Genomic DNA, 15,522 nt, shown 5'->3' with positions numbered 1-15,522 from the left:
AGTTTTGGTAGTATGGCCATTTTCACTGTGTTGATTCTTCCTACCCAGGGGCAGGGGACATCTTTCCATTTTCTTATATCCTCCTTGATCTCTTTTTTCAGAGTGCTGTAGTTTTCAATGTAGAGGTCCTTTGCTTCTTTTGTTAAATTGATTTCCAGATACTTTATTTTTTTTGGATGCTACTGTGAAAGGAATTGTTTCCCTAATTTCTCTCTCAGTGAGTCTGTTGTTTTTGTACAAGAAGGCTGTTGATTTTCGGTTGTTGACCTTGTATCCAGCTATTCTGCTAAAAGTGTCAATTAAGTCAAGAAGTCTCTTGGTTGAGTTTTTTGGGTTTTCAATGTAGAGTATCATATCATCAGCAAATAATGACAATTTAACTTCTTCCTTTCCTATTTTTATTGCTCTGATTTCTTTCTCTTTTGTAATTGCTATGGCTAATGTTTCCAGAACTATATCGAAGAGGAGTGGTGATAGTGGGCATCCTTGTCTTGTTCCTGATTTTAACGTGAAGGTTTTCAGTCCTTGCCATTTAATATGATGTTGGCTGTTGGTTTTTCATAGAAAGCCTTTATTAAGTTGAGACATAGACCATCTACTCCAATTTTTTGCAGAGTTTTTATCATGAATGGGTGTTGATTTTATCAAATCTTTTTCTGCATCTATCGAGAGGATCATGTGGTTCTTGTCCTTGACTTTGTTAATATAGTGTATTATATTTATTGATTTATGTATGTTGAACCATCCTTACATCCCTGAAATAAATCCGACTTGGTCAGGATGTATGATATTCTTGATGATCCTCTGTATTCTGTTTCCTAGTATCTTATTGAGGATTATTGCATCTATATTCATTAAGGAGATTGGCCTGTAGTTCTCTTTTTTATTTACTTCATTCCCAGGTTTGGGAATCAAAGAGATATTTGCTTCCAGGAATGAATTTGGAAGTATTGCTTCTCTTTCAATTTCATTGAAAAGTCTGAAGAGTAACGACAGTAGATCTTCTCTAAATGTCTTGTAAAATTCAGCAGTGAATCCATCAGGACCTGGGCTTTTCTTTGTTGGTAAATTTTTAATTACATTTTCAATTTCACTGATTGTGAATGGGGTGTTTAAAATGTTTTTATCTTCTTCGCTCTACTTTGGTAATTCATAAGTATCTAGAAATCTGTCCATTTCTTCTGTGTTTTCCATTTTATGAGAGTACAGGTTCTCATAGTATGTATTAATGATCCTCTGAATTTCTGCGGGATCTGTTGTGACTTTGCCTTTTTCATTCCTGATTGCATGAATCTCAGCCTTTTCTTTCCTTTTTTTGATAAGGTTTGCTAAGGGTTTATCAATTTTATTTATTCTTTCAAAAAACCAACTCTTCGATTCATTTATTTTTTATATCATTTTCTTAGTTTCCATTGCATTGATTTCTGCTGTAATCTTTATAATTTCCTCTCTTGTTTGAGCTTTGGGTTTTTCTTGCTCTTCTTTTTCTAGGAGTCTAAGATTCATCATTAGGTTATTTGATCTCACTCTGTTTTCCTAGTGTGGGCATTCAGTGCTATGAATTTTCCTCGTAGAACTGCTTTCATTGTGTCCCTTAGATTCCTGTATGTTGTATTGGCATTTTCATTTATTTGTATAAACTGTCTGATTTCTTCCTTAATTTCCTCTATTATCCATTGATTGTTCAGGAGAGTGTTATTCAATTTCCATGTGTTTGTGAAGTTCCAATGGTTTCTTATGCTATTGATCTCCAGCTTTACTGCACTGCAGTCTGATAATGTACAGGGAATAATTTCAGTTCTTTTGCATTTATTCAAACCTGTTTTGTGAGCTAGTATGTGATCTATCTTGCAGAATGACCCATGTGCAGCTGAAAAGAATGTATATTCTGATTTTGTGGCGTGGAACACTCTATAGATGTCTAATAAGTCCATGCGTTCAAAAGCTTGGTTCAGTTCTAGTATTTCATTGTTGATTTTTTCCCTAGATGATCTGTCTATTTGTGATAGTGGGGTATTCCGATCCCCCCCTACAATTGTATTAGGAGTTATTTGGTTTTTCATGTTACTTAATATTTGTTTTATATAGTTGAGGGCATTTATATTTGGTGCATATATGTTTATGATTGTCATTTCTTCCTCTTGAATTGTTCCCTTTACAAGGATGTAGTGGCCTTCTTTGTCTCTCTTAATCAGTTTTGGTTTGAAATTTGCTTTGTCTGCGAATAAGATTGCTACCCCTGCTTTTTTCTGGGCTCCTGTCGCATGGAGAATTGTTTTCCATCCTTTCACTTTCAGTCTATGGGCATTTTTTTTGCCCTAGGTGTGTTTCTTGTATACAACATATTGTTGGATTTTGCTTCTTAATCCATTCTGCCAGTCTATTTCTCTTGATTGGTGAATTGAGGCCATTGATATTGATAGTTATAACTGATATGTCCTGACTTATTATTGTCATGTTATTGTCCTTTTGTTGACTCTTTTTATTTTTTGTCCTCTCTTTTTAGTTTCTAGCCCTGGCTATTTGATTTGCTCTGTTGGGCCTCCTGGTGTTGTGATCTTCGTTGTCTTTCTCTAGGATATTGTTTAAAATTCTTTGTAGTGCTGGTTTAGTATTCATGAAGTTTCTCAAGTGTTCTTTGTCATAGAAGTATCCTATTTCTCCATCCATTTTGAAAGAGAGTTTAGCAGGATACATCAGTCTTGGTTGTAGGTTGTTTTCTTTTAGGAGTTGAAATACCTCACTCCAGGCTCTCCTTTACCTGAGGGTTTGTGTTGAAAAGTCTGCTTTGATTCTGATGGGCTTTCCTTTGCATGTGATTTGTTTCTTTTCTCTTACTGCTTGTAGTATTTTGTTCTTCTGTTGGGTTTCTGGGATCTTGATTATTATATGTCTAAGTGTAGTTTGTTTGTTTTTTTTTATCGTGACTAGTTGGTGTCCTATATGCCTCGCTTATCTGTATGTCTAATTCTTCCCCTCTGTTTGGGAAGTTTTCAGTTATTAATTCTTTGAACAGCTTTTTTAAGTCATTTGCATTTTCTCCTGGTACTTCATGGATCCCTATCAGTCTTATGTTATTCTTCTTTTCATCATCTAGGGAGTTATTGGGTTGATTTCTCATGCTCCCTTATTGTTTTTAAGAGACCTCTCTTTTCATGGTTACTGTCTGCTATCCTGTCTTCTATATCTGAGATTCTATTCCCTTAATCTTTTATTCTGTTGCGTACGCTTTCAGTAGAGTTTTTTAATCTCCTGGATATCCATTTGAATCTGTTTAATGGATTCCATTTCTTTCCTATGTTGGGTGTTCATTGTTTCCATTTCTTTCTTATGCTGGGCTTCATGGCTTCTATTATGGTACCAAGCTCATCTGTTTTTTTGTCAGTTTCTGTTCTGGAGTCTCGAATCATGTCTTTCATTTTGCTCACCATCTCTATGGTTAACTGGGAAATAATTTCTGTTTTGAATTTTTCTAGAGCTTGATCAGTCAGTTTTGTTACTTCCTGTGCTGTGAGTTCTGATTGTCCTGGAAGTTCACTATTGATTTTTCATCCTCCTTTGCCCTACTGTTTGCCATTGGTGGACTGGAAGTCTGTCTTTGTGGCTTGCTTAAGTATTTTCTCATCTTTATTTTTGCTGTTGGATTGCCCTTGATTCAATCTCTGGGTCATTAAATCTTCCTGATATCGTTGCATCTCAGTCTTTGATTCTCTAATGACTTATAGACATTCTCATTTTCATAATTGAGAAAAGAACTTATCAAATCAATCCCTATCCTTTATCCCTATTGATACAATCAGGAACATAATAGGATCAATCACCACCCTTTATGTCCCGCCATGCCTCTGCAGAGTGCGTCCAAGGACTGGCTCAATCAGGGGATCTAATAGCGGGGATGGGGGTGGGGGCCTCAGCTGTGCCCACGCGGCTACCCTCCTGGCGCTGTGTCAGAGCCAATCAGTGGCGCCCACTGGAAATGGCACAGCTCCAGAGGAGGACCGTAGTTCGGGCCGGGCCGCGCAGCAGAGGTGGCTCTCCCCTATCTCCAGAAATTTGTTTGGAAGCAGAGGACATCTAGAATAGCAAAAGCAAGAAAGGCAAGGTGGGTGGGGGCATCACAACCCCTGATTTGAAGTCATATTACAAAGGTACTGTGATAAAAGCAGCATGGTACTGGCAAAAAGAAAACATATCAAAGACTCAATGGAACAGAATAGAAGATGCTTTTAACTCTTTTGGGAAAATACTAAGAAGAGGGGAATAGCTGGGTCAATGAAACCTCTAGTTTTTTGAGGAATCTACGTGCTGATTTCCATATTGGTTGTGCCAGTTTATACTCCCACCAATAAGAAGTGTTCCTTTTTCCCCATAACCTTGTAAGCATTTGTTATTGCTTAATTTATTGATGATAGCCATTTATTCTGGAGTGAGATGGAATCTCATTGTTTTAATTTCCATTTCTCAGGTGGCCAGTGATGTTGAACATTTTTTATATTTTTATTTGCCATTTCTATTTCTTCATCAATGCAATTCAGATGGTTTTTATTAGATCTTTAAGTTTCGGGGGGGGTCTGATTTTTTTTTATGGTCTTCATATATTCTAGATTTTAGCTCTTTGGCTAAGGAATAGTTGGTTAATGTTTTTTTCCACTCTGTAGGTTGTTTTGTCATTCCATTGATTGTTTCTTTTGCTGTGCAAAGCTTTGTAGTATGCTGTAATTCCAGTTGTTGATTCTTTGTAATATTTCCTATGTAATCATTGTTTTGTTCATAAAGTCTCTGTCTATATCTGTGTCTTCAAGAATTTTCCCTTTTGTATCTTCCAGCAGATTAGGTATTTGTTATAATATTTAAATCTTTGATTCATTTCAGTTTTAGTTTTGTGCATGGTGAGAGATACAGATCTAGGTTTAATCTTTAGCTTGTAGAAAGTCAGTTTTCCCAGCACCATTTACTACAGAGGCTCTTTCTTTCAGTAAAGTTGTTTGGTCCTTTTGTCAAAGTTAAGGTAGCTGAGTGTGTTCAGAGTTGGTAATAGCTAAAATATATAGATGTTCAACATCACTGGTTTGTCATAGATGGCTTTTATCGGATTGAGATAAAGACCTTTTATTCAAATTCTCTGTAGAGTTTTTGTCATGAATAAATGTTGGACTTTGTCAGATGCTTTTTCTGTGTCTATGGAGATGATCATGTGATTTTTGTATCTGGTTCTCTTGATGTAGTATATTACATTTATTGATTTGCTAATGTTGAACCATCCCTGCATTCTCAGGATGAATCCTTCTTGTCATGGTGTATAATCTTTCTGATGATTTGCTGCAGTCTGTTTGCCAGTATCTTATTGAGGATATTTACATATTTATTCATTAAGGAGATTGGACTGTAGTTAGGGTTAGGGTTAGTATGTAAGTGTCAGAGAACAAATGGGCAAGTTGGGGAAGGGAACAGTTCCCTGGTCACTCACCCTTGGTGTGTGCCTGCAAAAAATTCTTCCAGGCTGCTATGTCCTTTATTTGGAGAGGGAACAATGAAGGCAGGGGCTGTATACCCCAAATCTATCCTGTGTGGCTTGACTCTGCCATGTAACTTTGCTCTAACTATCTGAGAACTTCTCATAATGGCAGTTCCTGTGTTGGGGGTGGAGTGAGGCCTGCTGTATAGCCCTGGTCAGACTTCTTTGCCTCTTTTAAATTTCTATGCATATGTTTTGTTTAAAATACAAATCTCTTCTTTCAAGTTGATTTTTTTTTTTTTTTGCATCAGAATGTATGTCCATCCTCTTCTAAATATCTGTTTTTCAGTTGATCTTCTCTGAGTCACTCCAATGTAATTCCTCCTCTGTCCAGCCACGTAGCTCTGTCTGTGTGAACATGTCATATCTAGACATCCATATCTATGGGTTTCTTTGTGGAATATGTTCATTTTCTTGGATCAGTAGATACCCAAATTAGAGGAGTTTTGAACTATATTTTTTCAAATATTTTCCTTTCATTGTGCTCTTCTTCCTTTCTGGAATTTTGGGTTTGTACAGGTCATACAGGTGCCACAGGTCTCTGAAATTTGTTAGTGTTTTTCTTCCACTTTCATTTCTATGTGGGTTAGTTTGCATAATTTCTGTTGTTCTGTAGAACTATTGTTATGTATGAACACTGCAATTTTGAATTTCATATAATTTTTATGCGTTACAAATTATTCTTTTGATTTTTTTAACCATTTAATAAATTTAATAATTCAAAACCATTTAACCATGACAGGCTGTGAGTCTTAGTTTGCCAGTTTCTGATTTAGTCACATATGTGATAGGGATGGTTAGAAGGTAGGCTGAGTTTCTTCCCTCTCCACACTGCCTTTGTATGACACGTTGTATCTTTTAGGGGTTCTAGTTAAAAGCCTAAAGTAGTCCACGCATTTTTAATTTGCTTCTTTTCTTAACCTAAATTTAGCATCCCAGTTCTTCACTATTTTAGTATCTATCCTGTGTCTAAACAGATGTTTGAACCTGTTGTTAGTGTGGTTTTTTACATTTCACTTTGATTTTTCAGTTGTTTATAGTGTAAATCTTGGGCTTAAACTTACTTTCCCTTATCTAGAGTATAAAATCTATCAAAAAATCAAAATAACAACTCTCTTGCTTGTCAGACTATAGTTTTTGATGAATAACATTTGACAATATGTTGAGGCAGTGGAATTCAGTCACAAAGTGCTATTCAAATGGAAAGTACTGTTTTAAAAAAATCAACTTTATGGTTATATAATTCATGTACAGTAAAATTTTGCACAGGTTTTAAGTGTATAGCTTAAGAAAATATCAAAAAGTTTTAGGATTGCAGGTACAGCTCAGTAGTAATATGTGGTTAGCTTGGCCCAGGCCCTAGGTTCAATTCCTAGCAAAGAAAGAAAGGGAGAAAGGGAAGTAAGGAGCATTGAGGGGTGGGAGGAAGGAATTGAACATTTGCACAACTCCCAGAGCTGCTGCTTTTTTTTCCTTTGCAGTCTACTATGACTCAGGCAAATATTGGTTTGAATTCTAGAATAAAAAAGTAGTTCTCCTTTCCTTTACATAAATGGAATCATTTTCTGTGTATCTGTCTATACAGAATAATCTGGCTTTATTAACTGAAAATGTTTTGCAAATGCTCTATTGTAATATCTATTGTATTGCCTAGTATTATTCACTTTTCTGAATGTATCAATAATTGCTCATTATCCTGTGATAGACATTACAGTTGCTTTAGTTTTTGACTACTTTAAATAGGTTGGTTTCATCAATTTTATGACAAATCATTTTTAGGTATTTTTGTTTCTGTTGGGTTAATACCTAAAAAGTATAATTGCTGAGTTATAAGGTAGGTATGTGCTTGGCTTTATAAGAAATGTCCAAAATAGCTATACTGGTTTGAATATGCAACATATGAGGACTCAGGCTGCTCCACATCCTCACAATTTCATGATATTAATAATTATTTAATTTTACTATTCTGAGGTAGGGATGTGACTCAGAGGTAGAGCTCTTGCCTCACATGTGCAAGGCTCTGAGTTCATTCCACAGCAACACACACAAGTCCACATGTGCCTACTTTCTAATAATTTTAGTATTCTGAAGGGTGTGAAATACTGTCTCATTGTGGTTTATATTTTCACTTTGCTACTTACTGCCAATATTAAGAATCTTCTGATGTGCTTATTGACTCTTTTGATAAATTTATAATACAATCTCAAAATCAAGTTGTTATTAAGATATAAATCATTTCTATGTGTTTTACATGGAAATAATGTTATCACATATAAATATCACAAAAATGCTCTCTGATTTTATTGTAATTTTTAAATGATGTTTTTGGAAGACTATATTTGTAATTATAATACAGTCCAATTTTATTTCTCTTTTGTAGTTAGTGCTTTTTGTATCTAAAATCTTTGCTCATGTGGTTGTGAAGATATTCTCCCATGTTTTCTAAAATCTTTATAACTTTAATATTTGGAATGAAAGATTATGCTGTTGCATTTTAAATAGCAATGTCCCTTTATTGATCTATCAGAAGGTGAAGTTCAGTGTTTGCCACATGATGTTTCAGAAGAGACAATAGATCCAGTTGCTGTCTCGTGTATTTTAAATCATACTTAGTGGATTTTTATTTCAAAATGTTTACTTGTTATATCTCTTGCTGTACAACAATTATGTTTCAATCTGTGTTTGTAATAGAGAAAATTACACTGTAACATAAAATGAACCTAAGTCATGCATGAAACATTTCTTTCTAGCCTCTTTTATCTTCCCATCTTTTAATACTCTTCTCTCCTTTTTCCTAGCTTCATTTTTCTCCCCCCTTTAAAATAATGCTTATACCTTTCTAACGTTATGGTATTGTGTAGTTTTCTGAAGTTCTTGTACATGCTAATGTATTCCCTAAGTATTAATTAGTTCTTCAGAGCAGATGATGGGATGCTCATTTATAATGGCATATTTGCATAACTAGTCTTGTGCATCCTAGCAATGTTCTAACTGATGTTGCTGCTTTATTATAGCACAAGAAATTACTTGGGAAAGATTTGGGATTACATATACTTTCATAGAAAGCTGTAACTCATGGCCAACTTATATGTAGAAGAATTAGCTTTTAGTATCATTTGTGTAGAAAAGTAGTTCTCTAAGATCAAGTGAGAATTGGAAATTTTGCACTGTAAACTGAAACTCCTTCATATACTTATGGCAGAACTTTTTTGAAAGTACAGTGGCATAGCCAAAGTTTTATAGTACATGGAATGTGCATGCTATGTTGTAGTTACAGGGATACTATATCTTTACGGAGTCTGAGATTTCTGAAAGAAGTTTGATGTAATGTAGACTTTACTATCCTACAGAACAGTAACATTGCTTAAATCTGTTTTATAGCATCTTGAGGTTATAACTTCTTAGTATGCTATTATTGAATGGTCTGAATGAAATGTCCCTTAGTTCTGTTTACCAGTCTCAGATGTATCTTAAAGGAAATGTACTCAGTATACTCTTGCTTAGACTAAACAACTGCCCCCCCCAATAGGATAAGAAGTGGATTCTCAACCATGAAGATGTCACTTTGGGAGAATTATTGGGCAAGGTATGTGACAACCGACCTAAATAACAAAAGTGAACACTTTCTTTGTTTATATTCCAGTGCATAGCAAAGCACCTTAGAAGTTATCTGGAACACGGTATCGTATCTCTTAAAATTCTGTGATGTCCACTGAAGTAGATGTGTTTGAAAGGCTTGTGGAGGAGTCTTGTTTTATAAAAATAGTATATTTTCCCCTGGAAGGACAAAAAACAATGTAATAAAAGCAAAACTACTGAACTGAGATTTGAAAAGAAATTGAGATAATAAAAACTTAATAGTCTTAGTTTGTTTCTGGTTATATGTAATTGTTTAGAAAAAGTGAAACACTGCACCTTGAGAGTTAGAACTGTTCAGAAAATTATAGTATATAATATTGCGCATATTATTTCAATATAAAAAGTATGGACAAGCCATATATTTCAATATCAGTATCTATTATAATTTTCTATTAGTGGTCAGAGAGTACAGCTTTATAATAATAATCGGTTTCTTTTCTTCCAATCTAGTTGGACATTTCTTTGAACTCATAGGCCATATGAAAGTATATTATGTCTAACAATAAAGATATTTAATAATCAAAATGAATTTTCATATTTATTGTTTTACTTATAATTGAATTCTAATAAAAATTTGTTCAGAGACATTTTCATGTGAAAGTTTTGAGTTGAGTTTAGTTTCATGATGTACTGTGAAAAATACTATAAAATCCAGATATTTCAGGAAAGGTAGCATATATAAAGAACGAGTGATCATTACTGGACCGAATTAAAGCTCAGTAGGTAAAACAGTAAATGACTATTTTATTCAAACGTAAATTCAATGAATTGACTTTTTTCCCTATTTAAAAAAATCTAATGTATGCTGAAGAAAATAAATCTATGTTGAACTAATCAACTTTGCAGGCTTTTTAACACTGATTATTTAAAAATATTCTGTCCAGATGGAAGCATCAAATTTCTATCAGAAAGCAATTTTTATGTCGTTAATACAATTAACTAGTAAGTCACTTCAGAGAACCTCAAGCTAAAAGCTGCAGCTGATATCTTTATTTACCATGATGGTCCCCTAATTCTTAGGGAAATATTCCTCCTCTCTATTGCTATAGGTAACCCAATACAATAGCAATTATAAAAATTACAAAGGAATGAAATTTAAAACTAAATCTTACTGAAATAAAGGGAATGTGTTGAGACTACATTTTTAGTATAAAAAAAGTATTTTCAGTTAAAGAAAAATATTTCAGTTGTGTCTAGTTTATTCTATAAACTATAGTCTATCAGTTAGAATTTAGCTTGTTACTAAGGTTACTTTAAGGAATATTTTCTCAAATGAGGTAGTAGTGTGTTAGTCTCAATAAATTTAATCATTTTTACTAAAAGACTAATACTTTGAGACAGTGTAGCTTAACTTCATCTAATATTTTAAAATACTACAACTTGACTTGTCACTTAATATTTCACTACCTTTTCTGAATAAATGTTTACAGTGCTCCGGCTGAGAGTGCATGGGTAATTAAAGGATAACTAACTAAGCTTCAGATCCTTGTGAGGTTTGGAGTTTGGTTAGTAATTATATTAAAGTAATGGCAGAAACTCTTATTTATTCTGTACTATAGTCTTAGTAGACTGTATTTGCTATATGGTTGATATTCAATAAATATTTTATTCAATCATTCAGTATTTTGTAAATGCCTACTATGTGCCAAGCACTTATTTAGCCCTGGGAGAGTGAACAAGCAGACAAAAATCATTTCCTGTATGGGGTGTAGATTCTATTAGCAGGGAAGACAGATAAATGATAAGCATTATAAATAGGTAAATTTTATAGTTTCTTGAGGTGCTAAGTCCTATAAAATAGAAGGCTTATGAGTGCCTAGTGGTTGAGATTTCAGTCTTTAAACAGTCATTTTGGCTGTTATGTTAAAAATAGTCTGATGAGTTGAAAGATTGAGAGGCAGGTGCACTTAATTTACTAAAAAATGGTGCTAGAACAGAGTGGTGATATGGAGATAATGAGCAGTGATGAATTTTAGATACATTTTTAAGTTGAACCAGTTAGATATCCTAATGTAATCTATATAGGGATTGAGAAAAGAACAAAGTTGGCTGTAAGTATAGAATGTTTAGGGGAACACAATTAGATGTTGTTTTGAATATATTGAGTTTGTCTGTTAGCCTTCTCTGTGGAGATGGTGAAAGACAGTTGGCTACTAAGTCTGCCTTTTTAAAAGCGATTTCTGTGTCAGAAGTACAAATTCAGTGATTTGGATTATATTGGTGACATTTAAAGCTGTAAGATTAGGACAGGGGAGTAGTTTAGCATAGAGTGCTGCACTAGCATATGTGATACTCTGAGTTGGATCCCCAGCACCACAAAATACATAAGTAAAACAAACCGTACAATTACATGGATTCATAGGAGACTCAGAGATCAAGAATTGAGCCATGATCACACCAACATTAAGGGATGGGGAAAAGAGAAGTGATACGCAAATGAGGTTAAAGGACCACCAATTAAGAAGGCAGAAACTGGATCAGGGATATAACTCAGCAGGCACAGCACCTGCCTGACAAGCGTGAGGTCCCAAGTTCAATCCCTAGTACCAAAAAAAAAAAAAAAAAAAAAAAAAAAGGCAGATACAAGAACTTGGAAGCCAAGAGGAAAAAGCATACCAAAGAGAACTGTAATCAGTGGTAGCAAATGCTGGTGAGAAATCCAATGAGATAATAACCAAGAATTAACCTCTGGATTTAGCAATGAAGAAGTCCCTGGTGATTTTGTTGAGCTGTTTCCTTGGTGTACCTTAGGTGAAAACCAGATTTGAGTGAACTTAAGAGAGAATAGGAGGAGAGGAATTAGAGATGTTAAGGATGTAACCCTTTGAAATGTTGTTGGAAAAGGAAGCAGAGGCGTGCAAAAGAATGATTTTTTTGATGTTCAACCTGAGAGAAATAATAACATATTAGTTTGCAGTGGTGAATGGTGTAGTGAAAAATTTATCGTACAGGAAAGAAATGAGATTGCTAGAGCAATACCTTTGAGTGGGTAAGAAGAAATGTGATTCAGCTCAGTTTAGGATTGATTTTAGTAGAAGCATAATAGCTCATTTTTATCACAGCAAGGAAGATTAGTAGGTGAATAAATCTGTGACAAAGAATCCAAAAGTTCTGTTTCAATTACTTCAGGGTATCCCCCCCCCCAATGAAATAGGAAGCAGCAGCATAGCTGAGAATTGTTACTGGAGATTGGAGAAGAGAGTAGAAGGGAAACCAGTCATGTGGAAGAAGGGAGTGTGACTGGGGCTAGAAAAGCGTGTAGCCTCAAGGGCCCTAAAGTCTATTTTCATGAATTAAGGGCCCCCAACATTTTATGTTCATGAATTTTAGAGATAAATCAATTAAAATGGTTATGGTTTTTTCAGCTGTTTTTATGTTTAACTTTGTAGGTGCAGAATAGGCAGAATTTGAGATTTTATTAGGATTGTAGATTTCCCTAGACCAGTGTTAGTAAACTTTTTAGTTCTTTCACTGATACAAACAACCCGCTATGGCTCACGTGACATAGGTTCACCACCACTGGCCTTAGGGAGTTCTACAGCTAAAGACAAGCAAAAATGTGGAGAGTATATGGTTTGTCAGTTGTAATGACTGACCATGGAATTTAAGGTGGATGCAGAAGGAGAGAATATTAAGGAGTAATACATGTTAAAATTGATGGGCTATAAAGGTAGAATAGAAACCAGACCAACGATGAGGTAAATGAAGTAGGTTCTATAAAATTGGTTCTCTAAAATTGCTTTATTGGTAAATATGAAAGTTAAAGGTATGACTCTTAAAAATAGATGGATTACTCGATGTTTGAAAGAGATATGTGAAAATAGCTTGAGAATTTGAAGCATTGAAAGGACTTGAAATTTGTGTCGAAAATGGTGAGAATTCATATAGGAGCAACACTGGATTAGAATGACAGTGACCTAGGAATAGAAATCATAAATGAATTTTTCAAATTCACTTAGGTGACAGCCACAATGAAGGATAGTAGGAAATAGAAATGAATAATAACACTCAAAACCTGAAGTTTTTAGGAATGCAAGAGAGAGAATGGTTTAAAGACTGATAAAGAACTAGTAAGTTACACAGGGAAATACATCTTTTAAGTTTAAATGGCAGAGGGGATCTCATTTGAGTGGATCTCATTACCATTTGAGTGTTCTCTGATAAGAACTAGTATTCTCTAATAGCAAGAAGGTAAGGAGAATTATCAAAGAATAGATAGAAGGTCTAACTTTCATGATAGACCATAAATTCCAGAAAGTAGAGTAAAAGTTGGGTATAGAAGAGAAAGAAGGATCAAAGAAAGGTGGGCAGAACTTGATGAGGGTAGGGAAGAGGAAATGAGAATTAACCTAGGACCAAGATTTCCTTATGATTGGCATAAATATAGGCAAGCAGTATAGTGAGATTTGTCCCCATGAAAGGAAGGCCAATAGCTAAGATGAATTTATACCTGCTGAATGATAGCAAGTGAAGAGTGACCTAGTTTTCCTCCTGACCTTTGTTTGGAGAAGTGGTCTGGGCAAGAATAATCATTTTGTCAGTGATGGGAGATTCCTTTCTTGTACACTGTTGATGTAGTTTAAGTTCTCTGGAAAATGGTTGTCAGATGAATGTAAAAATTTTCAAATGTCCAGTGTGTATCAAAACCTGTTTTATAGGGCAGAAACCATTAAATTTTGGAAACAACCCATATATCCTTCAACAGATGAATAGATAAAGAAAATTTATATACAATGGAGTAGTTAGTACTCTGCTATAAAGAAGGATAAACTGAAGATGTTTTTAGGTAAATGAATGCATTTTGAGACTAATTTTAAATGAAATAAATCAGACACATAAGTTTATCACATTATTTCTCTTGTGTGAGAAACTCAAAGTATGTATAAGGAGCAAAATGGAGGATAAATATTGAGTAAGAATTTTTTCAAATGGGAATGGGAACAAGAGATGGCAGAGGGAGGAGGGAAGTAAGGGGAAAAAGAAACAAAACATTAAAGAAAAAATGGAAACAGCTTATGTAAGTGGCGAAGAAGGTTTGGAGGGAAGGGGACAGAAAAAAACAGTTTCAAGAAGATTTTAAAAATTCATGAAGGAGAAAGCATAAGAAACGGAATTAAAGGTTAGGCAGCATTTTCTGATAGATGGTTTTCTTCAGAGAAAAAAAGTATAGAAAGGCATGGCCCCTATTTTTTGATCACTAAACATTTGAGTTTAGAACACATATAACATTGAAGTCTATAACATGGAACTAGACAGAGTAGAAATGAGTGGTATTTAAAGACAGTTGTATAATCAAAAATAATTTTTGTTAGCAAGGTTAACCTGGCACTATTGAAATAAGTGTGTTAGAGGAGTAAGCAACCAAAGATGTTGAGGTGAAAAAAAGCAAGCTTTTCTGAGCTGCAAGGGGGAAGGCAAAAGTATAATGGAGGTAGTAACTGAACACTCACATGGAGAATGATACCATAATTCTAGTATCTGAAAAAGTATAATTTAGCCATGAAAACTCTTTGGATGAGTAAAATGATGTTCTAGACAAACTGAATTATGAGTGCCTTAAAATCTTTCAGATAAATGAAGACAATATCGTGTATATACTAATAGCTTCTCTCTCCATTACAATTAATAAACTGACAATTATGGGAGAAAATATGCTTGAGAATACCAAGAAATATATCTGACAGTGTGCAGGGTACTTAGTTTAAAACACTTCATATTGTGTGTGTGTGTGTGTGTGTGTGTGTGTGTGTGTGTGTGGTGAAAAGATTTACACACTGTCATACATCCCAAATAATGAATGTATTTGTAATTTCAGGGAAATTTTGGTGAAGTATATAAGGGCACATTAAAGGATAAAACTGCTGTTGCTGTTAAAACATGTAAAGAAGATCTTCCTCAGGAATTGAAAATAAAATTTTTACAAGAAGCCAAGTGAGTTCTCTAAAGTAACACAAAATATGTATTTACAATTTATAATGTGCTTATATATCACTCATTATAATACATTTATAACTTTTAAGATGTAAGTTTGAAGACATAAGTTGTGAAATGCTGAAGTAGAAATAAACACTTTCCAAATCCCATTAAGTATTTTTACAGTATGGAAACAGCAAGTTTGTTTTTGAGGTAGACTATAGATCTGTTAGACAATCCCAGAAAGAACCAGTTGTTGAAAAGGACCAAATGTTCTCCGAGTCCTTAAAATTTTGCTTTTCTTCCCTGGGTATTACTGCTTTGATTCTCTAAATATTATTTTCTGTACTGAGAATCATATTTATTCTTCAGCTTAGTGTCTGGCATTTCTTCAGTCCGCTTATTTCTCTTGTAATAGGTCTTCTAAGGTGATTTTCTTCCTAGTTTCTTTTAGA

At 34.3% G+C, this 15,522-nt stretch overlaps 1 protein-coding gene across 2 annotated transcripts in view; it reads left to right on the top strand.

Moving 5' to 3' along the window:
* Fer (FER tyrosine kinase) overlaps window positions 1-15,522 on the top strand; it is a 360,047-nt gene that overhangs the window by 210,046 nt on the left and 134,479 nt on the right. For both annotated transcript variants that reach the window (XM_033767413.1, XM_033767416.1), the window contains 2 exons: window positions 9,045-9,101; window positions 14,970-15,085. In XM_033767413.1, the coding sequence (XP_033623304.1) occupies window positions 9,045-9,101; window positions 14,970-15,085 (173 nt within the window). The remainder of the gene's footprint in view (window positions 1-9,044; window positions 9,102-14,969; window positions 15,086-15,522) is intronic.

This window comes from Fukomys damarensis, unplaced genomic scaffold (assembly GCF_012274545.1).
Source record: "Fukomys damarensis isolate Sample0158 unplaced genomic scaffold, DMR_v1.0_HiC HiC_scaffold_3, whole genome shotgun sequence".
NCBI classification, from domain to species: Eukaryota; Metazoa; Chordata; class Mammalia; order Rodentia; family Bathyergidae; genus Fukomys; species Fukomys damarensis.
The sequence above is the reverse complement of the archived record's forward strand: the minus strand, read 5'-3'. Positions and strand labels throughout refer to the sequence as shown.